A 15,744-nucleotide genomic window follows, 5' to 3' on the forward strand; every position below is an offset into this window, starting at 1 on the left:
GACTGTTCCATTGTTTTTTTAAGGCATTAGTCTCTTAAATATCCTACACATTTAAAAATTCTGTTGTGTAATTACCCTTATAGAAGGCAAATGGTGTAATTTACAGTGGCTTTTTACTACCAAAAGGACGTGGTGGTGCTGCGGGTTAAACCGCAGAAGCCTCTGTGCTGCAAGGTCAAAAGACCTGCAGTCGAAGCCACGTAATGGAGTGAGCTTCCATCGCTTCTCCCAGCTCCTGCCAACTTATCATTTTGAAAGCATGCAAATGCAAGTAGATAAATAGGTACCACCTCGGTGGAAAGGTAACAGTGTTCCATGTATAAATCGCACTGGCCATGTGACCACGGAAACTGTCTATGGACAAACGCTGGCTCTATGGCTCAGAAACTAGGATGAGCACTGCGCCCTAGAGTCAGACACGACTGGACTAAATGTCAAGGGGAACCTTTACCTTTACCTTTCACTGCCATTTAATGAGTCCTTGCTTAGATTTTTGGTGTGCATCAATATGGTGGGTCATTACATGCCTGAAAATCCAAGCAGAGATTCATCCACTGCTACTGAAGGGCCACTGTGAGTTATGCTGTTTGCCTTCTGCAGGGATAACCACACAACAGGATTTTAGCTATTGTATAGTTAGATCCCAAATAGCTTTATATTACTCCTACAGTGAAATTGCAGTCAGTTCCCATTCTTGCTCCTCTTAAGAAAGTTTCTGTTTGGCCTTTTAGGTCATTATAATTAATGGTTTTATTAAATTTTATTAATTTCTTATTAAATTATCCTAAAGGTAAGATGATAGCATATTTGAGTGCTATTTTGTAGTAGAAAGAAAGGATAAGCATAATAATAATCCTTTGGTATATTACTTAGCTATGATTTTTGTTGATTATATCTTAGCATATGCACACTTATTCTGTTAGCTTTTTTCTCTACCAGGAAAGAGTCCTCAAATTAATTATATATTAACAGGAATTCCTGATTTCAGTTTTTCACACTCCAGGTTGATCTGACAGTTCTATGTTTTATAAACATTGTGAGGAAATTTCCAGTTTAATTTATTTATTTCTTGGCTTCTGCCTTTTTATTGGAGTCATTGAGAAAACTGGGTGCTGTTCATCTTAGCTATTACGTATATTGTTCATTCAAATTTTATCAGAAAGAATCATGTCTTCAATTGTGTATTCAGCTTCAGACAAGGAAGGAAATGTACACATGTGTAGCTGTGTATGAAGTCATAACTCTTCTCTTTTCTTTTTTCACTTTGTGGGGGAGGAGGAATGTGGTGGCCAAGAAAGGATTTATAACCAGTTTTTATGAGAGTACACCCTCAGCACTTTTTCTGTCTTTGCATACATTTATTGCTTAGTTGCAGAAAGCAGCTGACCTTTTGAATATTCTGGGATAACAGTAAATCACACATATAGATGTGACAAACAATAATTACACATAGTGCTCCTCTTTTTATAAGGCTAGCTGCCTGTGGTTTTGACCTCTGAGAACAGGTAAAGTTAAAGGTTCCCTTTGACAAATGGTCCAGTCGTCTGCCTCTAGGGTGCGGTTCTCATCCCCATTCTCAAGCCATAGAGCCAGTGTTTGTCCGTAGACAGTTTCCGTGGTCACGTGGCCAGTGTGACTAGACACGGAACGCCGTTGCCTTCCCACCGTGGTGGTACCTATTTATCTACTCACATTTTTACATGCTTTCGAACTGCTAGGTTGGCAGGAGCTGGGACAAGCGGCAGGAGCTCACTCCGTCGCGTGGATTCGAACTGCTGATCTTACGACCTTGTAGCCCAGAGACTTTGTGGTTTAACCACATCTGAGAACAAACTTCAGACTATTACCATCCCTGACTCTGACTATTCTAGCTGACTAATGAGTAAGCCATGAGAAATTCAGTTTCATAGAGTTTTCATAGCTCAAGTCTTTAATTGTGGAACAGGTATGTTACCAAAAAGGAAGTGTTACATATTTCATAGAATAAACTTTGGGGAGTTGGGGGAAGGAACCTTGGTGTTTTTCTTAATCATATGGAAATTATAAAAGAATTGAAGAGATTTGTCAGTCTAAGGTAAAGAGAAATGTTCCCTTGGGATATTGACACTATAGGAGTCCAGTTTATTTCTTAGTCCAGAATCTTATTGCATTATACAGTCACATAAGGGCAAGAGTGCAAGCAATGGGAGGCATTTTCCTGGCTGTCCATCATGTACTTGGTTTTTCTCTGGTTGTGCAATAGGTCATCTAGTAGGCAAACTATGAAAAGTGCTTAGGCACACATTTTTAACAGGATTTTGATCCTAATGTTTATCTGTAGGGAAAATGGTAAACTTCCTATTAAATAAGAATGGCTATTTTATTTATTTATTTATTTATTTATTTATTTATTTATTTATTTATTTATTTATTTATTTATTTATTTATTTATTCATTCATTCAATTTATATGCCGCCCACACTACCCAGAGGTTTCTGGGCGGCTTACAATAATTAAAATTCAATACAGTAAAAGATAAAATAATTAAAATACAATTAAGATACAATTAAAATTGCCATCAGACCCACAGCTAATATTATTTCAATTAAAAGCCTTCTGGAACAGGAAGGTTTTGACCTGGCACCGAAATATCATCAGCGTCGGCGCCAGACGAATCTCAGTCGGGAGGGCATTCCATAGTCTGGGGGCAGCTGCCGAGAAGGCCCTTTGTCTACAAGCCGTCCCTCTTACCTCCTTAAGGGACGGCTCTTTCAAAAGGGCCCCCTGGCTAGATCTTAACTGCCAGGTAGGTTCATATGGAAGGAGGCGGTCCTTCAGGTATCCAGGGCCCAAGCCGTTTAGGGCTTTATATGTCAAAACAAGCACTTTGAATTGGGCCCGGGCAGCAACTGGTAGCCAATGTAACTTATACAGAATCGGCTTGATATGTTCCCTGGCGGCTGCACCACTCACCAGCCGCACAGCTCGATTCTGGACCAGTTGCAGTCGCCGGACCGTCTTCAAAGGCAGCCCCACGTAAAGCGCATTGCAGTAATCTATGCGGGATGTTACCAGTGCATGTGTGACTGTCATGAGACTCCGCTCGTCCAGGTAGGGCCGTAGCTGGTATAATTTTGGCAACCATTAGTCCATTACTGCCATGTTAATCACAATAATTATGTGATGAATAGTTTAGAAAAATACAGAAATACTTGCAAACTATATTACTAATAGATGGTAATTTTATATACACTTCTCAGTCCGAAGGTTTATTATTCAGACATTTACATTTATATATCTATGAGCTTTTTCTGTTTGAAAGTTGCCCCTTCAAATAAAATTGTTCGTTTCCACACAATTTTTTTGGTTCCATAATTCACCACCAAAGTTGAGAATTCATATTTTTAGGCCAAGTTAAAGGTTACACAGTAGTGTGTCAGCTTCCATATTTTGCAAGATTCTTCATCAGGCAACATGGCTAGCACACCAAAAAGCCACGCCTATTCTTGCAGTCTTCAGATGGAAAGTGTGTAGAGATTATGGACGTTCAAATTAGACATCCTCAGATATTGAGATGGCTTCAGGTTACCTACAACTCTTCCAAGAATGAAGAATAAGTGCACACATACACACAAAGGTTACCTGTTATTTTAAAAAAGTATAAAATCCAGCTGCTAGATCTTTCTCAATTCTTGTGCAAAATGCACATTCTGTTTCTTCATGGCAGTGTTATGCAGCAGTAGAGCGGGGTGGTTTTTTTTTTAAACAAAGCTAGAGATATATTTAGATAGCATACTAGATTTTTTTAAAATAGAGAAAGCTAAATTGAGAAGCGTTGGTAGGTAGCTGGTGAACAAAATCCCAGCTTCAGATGGTGTAAAATCTTCCTCCACTGTAGAATCCCACTGAATGGCTAAATATGGCGTTCTCCTGATATTTCAGTGACTTAAAACCACTTGAGTACCCCATAGGAGTCCTCCTCAATCCCTTTGTTTGCTGACTTGCTTAGTGAAATTCTAAGGCTTGCATAGTTTCCTGTGACTTTTCAGCCTACCTAAATAGCAACAATAACAAAGACTGATATGGGTTTTGAATCCTGAGAGCCACTTCTTTCTTTCTTTCTTTCTTTCTTTCTTTCTTTCTTTCTTTCTTTCTTTCTTTCTTTCTTTCTTTCTTTCTTTCTTTCTTTCTTTCTTTCTTTCTTTCTTTCTTTCTTTCTTTCTTTCTTTCTTTCTTTCTTATCACCCATGCCATCAGGGTGGTTAAGGAGGAAGATGGTGCGTTTAATGGCAAATGTAGGTGGGGTGGGATTCTAATAAACCCAGGTAGGCAATTCAATTTATAACCTTTTATACATAGGGAGCAGAGGGGTTCATTTTGTTCGGCGTTTCATATTTCAGGATTTGCTCCGCTAACAATATCAGTTAACGAATTTGATGTTGCAGCTCGGTCCCGTCTGTGGAGAACACACGTTTCGTGGGGAGAAAACTACAGATAGGTTTGAATTCCAGAAAACTAACGAAGAAGGCAAGAGATTGAGAGCAGCCGCTAGTAGAGATGTACCGACTTAAGCTAGGTTGGCAGCGGCCTCGCTGATTGACTGCCTGCCTGCCTCCAGAGCGAATCTCCCAGGAGATCTCTTTTGTGAGAGCTCATCTTTTCCTAAATCGGACCGGGATAATTATAGCTCGCTCGCTCTCTGCCTCCTGCACCAGCGCCCAACCCGCTTCAAGCGGGAGCGCGGCACAGCCCTGCATCCACAAGCCCGGAAATTGGAACAGACCGGCGATCGAGAGGCGGCGGCGGCGGGGGCGCCTCTGCTCCTGTCCTCTCCCATCTGCGGGGCAGAGATTTCGGAGCTGTCATGTCCGAGAAGAGCTGATTATGCAGGCAAGAACAGCCGACGCCGATTGGGCGTAGGGGGACCCCGAGCGGGAGGGAGGGACACAAAAGCGGGCGGGGAAGGACGAGAGTTGGACTTGCGGCGATGCCGTGTGAACCCGGGTCGGGGCGAGGCGCCGGGTCGCGTGTCCCGAGCTTTTTTGGCACGGTGCGCCTCTGAGGGGGTTTGGCTCCGTCCCGCCCGCCCGCCCGCCCGCGGGGCTGGATGAATTCCGAAGGGGACCTTCCTCCGCCCAGGAAGACTCGCCCGCCGTTGCTTCTTCCTCCGAGGGCTCTGACGCCGGAGACGAGCGGCATGCTCTAGCTTCGCCCGGCCACTGCGGCGGCTCTCCCGACTCGGCGCTGCGCCTCCGCCGGGCCGAACGGGGCGATGGAAATGAACATGAAGAAGTTCACGGTGCGCCGGTTCTTTTCGGTCTATCTCCGCAAGAAGTCTCGCTCCAAGAGCTCGAGCCTCAGCAGATTTGAGGTAAAAACAATAACAAGAACGGTATGAATAATCGCTGTTGGGGGTGATCGTAACCTCACCAGTCTCTTAACAAGAGGCACCCCGTGTAGTAGTTCTTTTAAGTGCCAGGTTTCACATTTTAATTTTCTTTACTTTTCTTTCTCGTGTGAAAATGCTTTTTGCTGGAAACAAGGTGGCAACTGTGATGCTGATGCGAGTCTTGGAGCATGAGGGGAAAAAATCTATTCAAATTGATGTTCTTGTAAGGGGGGATTCTCCCCCCCCCATTTAAAAGGTTGGATACAGATCAGAATCTGCAAGAAGACTATTTCCTCAGTTTTCCTATTCTTTCTTTTAATTGTTGGCCCCATCAAATCAGTGGATGAAAAGTAAGGCCAGACTTTTGTAAATTCCTTTGATTCAATTAGTTGAGACTACTAGTTCATCTTTAGACTGTTACTGGTGGTAGTTTTGTTCTGTTTGTACCTCTGGCTGCGTCCAGTGAACGCAGGAGGCACTGGTTTGTCTCTCCCCCCCCTTTCCTGCAGGTACTACTGTATTTTGTTTTCACAACAGCCTTGTTTGAGTAGGCTGGGCTCAAAGACGGTGAGTGGCTCAAGGTTTCTCATTGATCTTTGTGCTGAGTGAGGTGCTGAAATACTGTAAATAGTTTAAAACTATACAGTAATTAGCCTGCCACATGAGCTCTAGCGCAGCAGTTTTTATGGATCTCTGGCTGCGGATGATTTGGGTGTTCATGCAGGGCAAAAGTAAACAGTAACTGTTCTTCATGTTGAAATGAGAAAGACGTAACTGGAAAGTCTTCTGAGTGGCTGACTATGTTCCTTACTCAGTTCAATAAGAAGCCTTATCTGCAGCATTTTGGATCATGTCAGTTTCTGTGGCCAGGGTTGCAGCTGTTCTTGCTACTAGAAGGAAGAGGGAGTATGATGCAAGGCATTGCAACTGTCTCTAGAAAGCACATTGTCCCATTATTACATAAGAACATCTATGATCAATGATCTATTTCAGTGGTTCTTAACCTTTGTTACTCGGATGTTTTTGAACTGCAACTCCCAGAAACTCCAGCCAGCACAGTTGGTGGTGAAGACTTCTGGGAGTTGCAGTCCAAAACTCCTGAGTAACCCAAGGTTAAGAACCAGTGATCTATTTAACATAAGGAGAGTTCTGCTGGATCAGGCCAAGGGCCCACCTAGTATCTTCCTGTATCTCACAGTGGCCCCACCAGATGCCCCTGGGAGCACACGAGACAATTAGATACCTGTCTCCTGATACCCCTCCCCTGCATCTGGCATTTTGATAGTGTATGTGTGTGTTCGTGCATGCACGCTCACTGTTATAACAGTTTATAACATAAACCTGTACATGTTTGCTCAAAAGTTAGGCACATCGATTTTAATGTGGTTTATTTCAAAGTAAGTTTGCACAGGATTGCAGCCTGAGAGCACAATCCTGCTCCTGCCTATTCAGAATTAATTTCATTGAGTTAAGTGGGATTTTCTCTCAGGTAAATGTGTATATGTTTGTTGTGGCCTTAGATAGATTTCTTGTTTTGCTCTTCTAGTTTCTCAATTTCTGCTACCAAATACAGCCATGGAGTCTTATTTACCATATAAGATTTTAAGGATATTGGCCATGTGGGTGTTTTCATAGTGAGAAAAATGGCTTTCCTCTGCCTACTCTATATGTGTGGGCAGCACCAGGAAACATCTGGACTCAGTCCAGGTACCCCTGGCAGATTTCTCCCTAAAAAGAAAGTAGTCCTCTCTAAAGGAGTTATGGAGAAAACCTGAAATATGCCTTAAAGGTATAGGTAAAGGTTCCCCTTGAGTAAAGGTAAAGGTTCCCCTTGACAATTTTTGTCCAGTCGTGTTCGACTCTAGGGGGTGGTGCTCATCCCCGTTTCCAAGCCATAGAGCCAGCGTTTTGTCCGAAGACAATCTTCTGTGGTCATGTGGCCAGCATGACTAGAGACGGAACGCCGTTTACCTTCCCACTGAGATGGTACCTATTTATCTACTCACATTTTGCATGCTTTTGAACCGCTAGGTTGGTGGGACCTGGGACAAGCGACGGGGGCTAACTCCAACACGTAGATTTGATCTTACAACTGCAGGTCTTTTGACCTTGCAGCACAGAGGCTTCTGCAGTGTAACCAAAAATGAAAGACATTTTGTGGGCACAGTGGGTTTGTGTGCGTGTGTGTGTGTGTGTGTGTGTGTGTGTGTGTGTGTGTGTGTGTGTGTGTGTGTGTGTGTGTGTGTGTGTGTGTGTATACACATGTACAATAATAATATAATAATCTTAGAACTGCAGAACTGGAAGGGAACCTATGGATCATCAAATCTAGCCCCCATCAAGGAAGTACAGTGGGGAATTGAATTGAAATTCCAACCTCTGGCTCCACAGCCAGAGACCTATATCTATATCTATATCTATATCTATATCTATATCTATATCTATATCTATATCTATATCTATCTATTAGCCTTTTGTTTCTGATCATGGGGCGTTCTTGGCAAAGATACTGGAGTGGCTTGCCATTTCCTACTCCAGGTGGATTGCGTTTAGTTGGAACTCTCCACTATGTCCTGTCCGTCTTGGGTGTCCCTGCACGGCATAGCCCATAGTTTCTCTGAGTTACTCAAGCCCCTTCGCCACGACAAGGCAGCAATCCATGAAGGAGGGCCTGGCATGATAAAAGACAAAAATGGGAGGGACCTAACAGAAGCAGAAGACGTCAAGAAGAGGTGGCAAGAATACACAGAGGAATTATATCAGAAAGATTTGGATATCCTGGACAACCCAGACAATGTAGTTGCTGACCTTGAGCCAGACATCCTGGAGAGCGAAGTCAAGTGGGCCTTAGAAAGCCTGGCTAACAACAAGGCCAGTGGAGGTGATGGCATTCCAGTTGAACTATTTAAAATCTTGAAAGATGATGCTGTTAAGGTGCTACATTCAATATGCCAGCAAGTTTGGAAAACTCAACAGTGGCCAGAGGATTGGAAAAGATCAGTCTACATCCCAATCCCAAAGAAAGGCAGTGCCAAAGAATGCTCCAACCACCGTACAATTGCACTCATTTCGCACGCTAGCAAGGTTATGCTCAAAATCCTCCAAGGTAGGCTTCAGCAGTATGTGGACCGAGAACTCCCAGAAGTACAAGCTGGATTCCGAAGAGGCAGAGGAACTCGAGACCAAATTGCTAACTTGCGCTGGATTATGGAGAAAGCCAGAGAGTTCCAGAAAAATATCTACTTCTGCTTCATTGACTATGCAAAAGCCTTTGACTGTGTGGACCACAGCAAACTATGGCAAGTTCTTAAAGAAATGGGAGTGCCTGACCACTTTATCTGTCTCCTGAGAAACCTATATGTGGGACAGGAAGCAACAGTTAGAACTGGTCATGGAACAACTGAGTGGTTCAAAATTGGGAAAGGAGTACGGCAAGGCTGTATATTGTCCCCCTGCTTATTTAACTTATATGCAGAATACATCATGCGGAAGGCTGGACTGGAAGAAACCCAAGCCGGAATTAAGATTGCCGGAAGAAATATCAACAACCTCCGATATGCAGATGATACCACTCTGATGGCAGAAAGTGAGGAGGAATTAAAGAACCTTGTAATGAGAGTGAAAGAGGAGAGTGCAAAAAACGGTCTGAAACTCAACATCAAAAAAACTAAGATCATGGCCACTGGTCCCATCACCTCCTGGGAAATAGAAGGGGAAGATATGGAGGCAGTGTCAAATTTTATCTTCCTGGGCTCCATGATTACTTCAGATGGAGACAGCAGCCCTGAAATTAAAAGGCGCCTTCTTCTTGGGAGGAAAGCGATGACAAATCTGGACAGCATCTTGAAAAGCAGAGACATCACCTTGCCAACAAAAGTCCGAATAGTCAAAGCTATGGTTTTTCCTGTCGTGATGTATGGAAGTGAGAGCTGGACCATAAAGAAAGCAGACCGCCGAAGAATTGATGCCTTTGAATTGTGGTGCTGGAGGAGGCTCTTGAGAATCCCCTGGACTGCAAGGAGAACAAACCTATCAGTTCTAAAGGAAATCAACCCTGAATGCTCACTTGAAGGACAGATCCTGAAGCTGAGGCTCCAGTACTTTGGCCATCTCATGAGAAGAAAAGAGTCCTTGGAAAAAACCTTGATGTTAGGAAGGTGTGATGGCAAGAGGAGAAGGGGACGACCAAGGATGAGATGGCTGGACAGTGTCTGCAAAGCAACCAACATGAACCTGACACAACTCCGGGAGGCAGTAGAAGACAGGAGGGCCTGGCGTGCTCTGGTCCATGGGGTCACGAAGAGTCGGACACGACTAAACGACTAAACACACATATCTATCTATCTATCTATCTATCTATCTATCTATCTATCTATCTATCTATCTATCTATCTATCTATCTATCTATCTATCTATCTATCTATCTATCTATCTATCTATCTATCTATCTATCTATCTATCTATCTGTCTGTCTGTCTGTCTGTCTGTCTGTCTGTCTGTCTGTCTGTCTGTCTGTCTGTCTGTCTGTCTGTCTGTCTATCTATCTATCTATCTATCTATCTATCTATCTATCTATCTATCTATCTATCTATCTATGAAATGTTACACTTCCCTATCCTTTCATACTCATCATAATCATATATGGCCAAGTGAATTCTGATTAATGGTGATCATTCCCAAGGCCATACAGGCTGGCTCTACTCACAGGAGCATTGAACTCCCAACCTCTGATTCCACAGCCAGAGACTTAAACTAGTGAGTATTTGCCATGATTGTTGAGTTTATAAATGGTATTCATGCTGACCAAATACCTTTCCATTTTCAGAAACAAATATAGCTCTACTGTGCAGAGAACAGCTGTATATGTTAGTACCCAGAGCAGTATGCAAAATATTTGAAAGAGAATTGAATTATTTCCATGCTGTGCTTCTCAGGTGAACTACTTCTAGAAATATCATGGGGTTCTTTTGTCACTGATTTTTGCAATGCTGTCAAAAATGTTTGACTCTCTACTCTTCCCTTCTACATTGGAGCGTTTCCAGTGTCTTTAACTAATTTACCGAGATTGGTCAGTATAACTTGGAAAGTCATAATAGATAACGTGTTTAATAATGCATCTTGTGGAAATTTATTTGTAAGTAGATTCCCCAGTGCTGAATGAGATTCTCAGGGAAAATATGTTTACGGAAACCACATTTTATAGTTTAGTCATTAGATAACATTTGACTTTGTTGTAGGCAAAAATCAGAAGGTTCCTGTTGCTCTGTTATTTCTGAAGAGAGACGATAAAGTTCTTGTCCAAGTTCCCAACCACCGAGTCTTCTATAACCTACTGTTATCAACCCACAGTCTAAGTATCCTGTGGAACTTCTGCTAATTGGAAAATTCCACCTGGTTAATAAGACAGGGTCACATCATTTGTCTAAATACGTTGATGAGTGAGGGTGTGTTTTCTCCAAGAAGAACACCACTTGCACAACAGCAATATCTGCACAAGCTGTGTGATCCTGTGTTACTGCACTAGTGGGACTTTCCACTTTGCAGGAGCTCAACAGGATACTGGCCATAGATTCTTAGAAACAGAAAATGTAAAGATTTAATCTTTGCCGCTACTAGTTTCAGAGTTCCGCAGGATTGAAAGAATAGGCCCCACCATTCAGACAGCAGGTCGAAGTCTGAAATATGTGAAGGATCCTGTTAATAGCATTAGAAAGATCTGCCTGGTTAGTGAAATACCTTGCAGGATATATTAATAATTTTGAAAACCTACAACCCCCCCCCCCCAATATGCACACCATTTTGCTGTTATGTGTTGTACATAAAGGATATAAAAAGTGACCACAGCATGAGATCCAAGTTTTCTTTAGAATCTCAGTTTTGTAAAGATGCTGGTCTTTCCTGTGAAATAAGCATAACTATTAGAGAGGGATGGTCAATTTCAGAATAGATCCATGGGCTGAGGTCACAATTATTTCAGAGGTGGTCTACATAGGAGTCCCCAAACCACCAGACTGTGCAAAGGGAGGAAATACAGTCCAAGCTGTACCTTGGATACCCTATCATAAAAGCAAGCTGCAAAGAGAAACCATTTGTATTTACCTTGCATGTGATTATCAAAAGTCAAAGTTTGGGATATGGTTCTTTCTGGGAAGTTCATCTTGACGGGAACAATCCTTTACCAATAAAACCCATGTCCCAAGCTTTGACAAAGGAAATGAAAGTGGGTTAACTTGCGAGCAGTCTAGTTAGCTGGGACAATCTAAAGTTTCCACAAAGGAATTGAAGTTATTTTCCAAGAAAATTCTATTATAAAGGATATTGTGGGACTTAAAACCTTGATTGGAGTCTTCTAAAGTTTAAGGATTGGATCATACAAGCTGGACAAGTTTGTTCAAGATCTCTCAGCTTCCTGATCGATTTGACTGTTGGATTTGAATGTTTGCATTGAATTTACTCTGTATTAACTGAAAAATTGCTAATATTTAAAGGGATATGGCACTTTAAGAATTATATAGTTACTGTGGATAATCCATATTTAGTCTGCTCGGGTTTTTCTTTGGTTACTTCACTATTATACTGAAGCAGCATGTTGAGTCAGCCTGGATTCGGCTGGTAGCATCTTGGGGACTTGTGAACTTCAGGGAGGCGTGTGTGTGCAAAGAATCCAAAATTCTTCTCTTTCATTCCCCCTCCATGTGGTTGGCTTACTGCATTGTTCAACCCTATGATAAAACATTCTGTATCTACAGTTCAGAAAAAGAAAAGTCAAAAGAAGCTATCGTTATTGTAAAAACTGCAAATTGTTATTAACATCTAACCCATTCAATTTCTGCAAAATCCTAATGGTTGTATGTAGAACTCATGTCTTTAAAGTAAAGATCAGTTAAATTTCCTGGAATGAATGCAGAACTAATAGTGAGCCATCTAATGTAAATTATATCTCATGCTCAAATTCTGAACAAAATCATCCTTTCAAATGTGTCATCTTCAGTCTCTTGCATTGACCCCCATGGCAGACACGAGGCACTTCAATTACTTGGTGTCTAGATACACATGATTTATTCAATTTAGAGTATTTAATTGTGAGACACAGTGGTCACTGTCTGGAAGGTGGCTGCTAATAGAACAAAAGCAGAACAGGCCAAAAAAGCTTTCCAGTTTTCGTTTTGAAAATGAACACGAACCTGGATATTCATGGCTAAAGACTTGCTCAGATACGGCACTGTGATCTAACTAAGAGTGCAGTTACACTGTGAAAATAAATCAGGAACTGCATTTGGGGTTTTTGAAGCTGGTTTAAATTTATGAGGTAGCCATGTGGTTTTTGGATCAGTGCATGTATACACTCTTGGAAAACTTTTAATCCGTTTTTAAGCTGTGTTGTATATCAGTCAAGGGAACTATACTGACTTTTAGAATTGTTGCCTTCGAGGCTTTGTTCTACACCCACCTGCCTTTGTGCTGGCTAGTTCTCACAGCCACTAGCCACTGCTACTGTGGTGTTATTTTAATATATTTTTAATTTCTTGCAGTTTGGTGTAGTGCTAGCTCAGTATGACAGAAAAATTAAAACAGAGGTTCTTTGTGGCCTCTGTGAATCACATTCTGGGTAATTTGCACATGCGTGGAACCTCACCTGAATATTCTAGAGCTTCTGCTGTCCCTTCAGTTTCTTTCAACTGCTATGTTGAGAACCTTGTTCCTTGCTTCTGTGAGTCTTTATCTAAAAGCAAAGGAAAGACAATTCTTTTAAATCTTCCTTTATTTAAAAAAAAAAGGAAAGAAAAAGATTATTCCAGCCTTAGGGCCGAAGCCACCCCTTCCCCATTTTTCTTTTGTTTCATGGCCTCTTCAGGCCCATTTAAATGATGCATGGTCTGTGAAAACAAAATCCTACTTTCAGACGGCAACAGTAAATCAAACTTCCTCGTGCCCTCACTGCAAAAATTTTAAACGTGGAGTTCTCCGCAGTCATCTCTCCAGATTCAAGCTTTGGCTTTGGAAGCAATCTCTCCAGCCCACTAAATCTATGGCTTGATTGATTAGGCATCCTTCAGTCTCCAGAGACTATGGTAATGTGCTCTGAATAGAGGACTTGGAACAGTATCTAGTGTGGCTGAGAAGGCCAGTTCAAGAGTGATAATCCCTTCCACACTGAAGTCAAATACAATCTGTCCCCTTTCCAGCTCTTTGATTTTGCTCGTTTCGGTACTGCCTCTTGGCCTCGGCCTGCTGGACAAGGGTCTCTTCAAATTGGGAGAGGCCGTGATGCACCTCCTGCCTCCAGGCTGAATGCTCCGATGTCAGAATTTCCCATTTGTTGAGGTTCATTCCTAAGGCCTTCAGATCCCGCTTGCAGATAAGCTCCCCCCCTCTTGCAGATATCCTTGTATTGCAGTTGTGGTCTCCCTCTGGGGCAATTTCCCTGCACTAATTCTCCATACAGGAGATCTTTTGGAATCTGACCATCAGCCATTCTCATGACATGCCCGAGCCAATGTAGACATAGTTGTTTCAGTAATTTATATATGCTAAACATCCCAGCTTGTTCTAGGACTACTCTATTTGAACCTAATCCTCCAAAGTTATTTCCCCGGCTCCACAGCCACCAGAGTCCATAGATCTCATATTTGTGGGTTCACTCTCAAATGGAGAGGGACTTCCACCCCACCAACCATCACCAGAATGGGAGCAGTGAGTCATCTCTGGTTGCTTTGCCCAATATCCACAGAGCTGAAACACAACCTGTCACTGTGCCTTACTCTGTCCCAGCAGTCCTACCACCTCGGCCTCCAACACACCATCATGGGCACGAATCATATAAAAACATCCGCTTGCCTTCACACACGGAGTCAGATCACGCTCAGCACCATCATTGTGTTGCCATTTGCCCTGATCGGTGCCCAACTGAAAGGCCCACCAAGCAATATCGGCCAGTTGTCTTGCCTGGTTTGATGGCCATACCACAGCAAGGGTCTCACGTACGAGAGCCTTTGGTGTCAAAACCATCTTATTATCATGATCACCCTGGATTACCTGGCGCCTATTATCAGCCGGCCCCTAAGAAAGCCAGAAAAGCCGATCAATACTCTTCGGCTCAGGATGCATTTGCAGCACCAACAAGCTATTTCTTTCCTGCCCATCAGGATGACAGGGACCACTCATCCCATTCGGTGTCACCACCATCTGTCTATTCTACTGTCATCCAATGTGGCCCTTACCACTCGACAGCTGTCTCGACACCGACAGCAACCTCCATTTCGACACCACTTGGATACTGGCTCCATTGATATCGACAATCCTCGATATTGACCATTGTCCATGGATGAACATTCGATGCCTACAGTGGTCAACGATCCTCGATATCAACCCCAATCCTCGATATCAACCCTCTCAACCTCGATACCAGTTGACAATCCTCGATATCAACCACTGCCCACTGACATAGCCTCGACATCGACAGCTCGGTGTCAACATCAATACTTTGAGGAGCAGCCTCTTGATGTTGATATCGATCAATAATAAATTGAATCACAGCATGAAGTTGAGCAGTCTAAGCAGGGCTCCAGACTCCAAAGGCCATCAATATTGTTAACATTGAGTGGTCGAAATGACTAGATAGGCAGGGTATAAATAAATAAATAAATAAACAAATAAACAAACAAACAAACAAACAAACATTTCCAGACTCCGACCTAGTAGATGTAGACCCTCCATCTCCAGCGGAGGACTCTCAAACTTATGCCCAACTTATTTATTTATTTATTGGATTTCTATCCCACCCATCTAGACCAAAGGTCTACTCTGGGCTTTATGATTCACATTGAAACTAATGATTTGCATGGCTAAATCCCTTCACCTTCAAATCCATAGATCCACAACTGAACCAGCAGATAATCTTTATGACCCCCTTTCTAAGGACACCACAACACCAGTCCACATTTCAATGTTTCCATCTCTCCTCAGCACAGCTAGCCGTTCTTGGACGAAACCAGCTTCACTTCACTTGGTGTTGAAGCACATCCACAATCTTTATCGAGTGCACGACCTGGGCACGGTCTTTTTACAATAACAGCCAGCCCCCTGTTCAATCTTTGTCAAGGCTTTGCAATTTTGTTCTCAACAAGTTCTCATACTGCCTAATAAAGACAGCAGGCGTTTTGACTCCCTGGGCAGATGGCTATATTCTTCTGCCACTTTTACCAGAAGGTTGCCAACTACCAGGGAGGCATGGGTGCTTATCACTATTTCCTCTGGGACAACATGTCCACCTTTATTGATGCATTCCCTGAAGATAAAAAAGTGCTGGCAAAAACCTTTCAACAAGAAGGGCTCTTGGTTGCCAAACAACAGATGCTGTCCACCAGACATACTGT

The 15,744-nt window shown here is 42.6% G+C and overlaps 1 protein-coding gene across 3 annotated transcripts in view; it reads left to right on the top strand.

Moving 5' to 3' along the window:
• RPS6KA2 (ribosomal protein S6 kinase A2) overlaps positions 1 to 15,744 on the top strand; it is a 279,999-nt gene that overhangs the window by 88,956 nt on the left and 175,299 nt on the right. Inside the window, exon 1 of one of the 3 annotated variants that reach the window (XM_020808570.3) lies at positions 5,143 to 5,350. The exons of the other annotated variants lie outside the window; for them this stretch is intronic. Within the exon in view, the coding sequence (XP_020664229.2) occupies positions 5,252 to 5,350 (99 nt within the window). The 5' untranslated portion in view covers positions 5,143 to 5,251. Of the gene's footprint in view, positions 1 to 5,142; positions 5,351 to 15,744 lie in introns of those variants that run through there. 3 annotated transcript variants of the gene reach the window in all.

This window comes from Pogona vitticeps, chromosome 1, assembly GCF_051106095.1.
Source record: "Pogona vitticeps strain Pit_001003342236 chromosome 1, PviZW2.1, whole genome shotgun sequence".
NCBI lineage: Eukaryota > Metazoa > Chordata > Lepidosauria > Squamata > Agamidae > Pogona > Pogona vitticeps.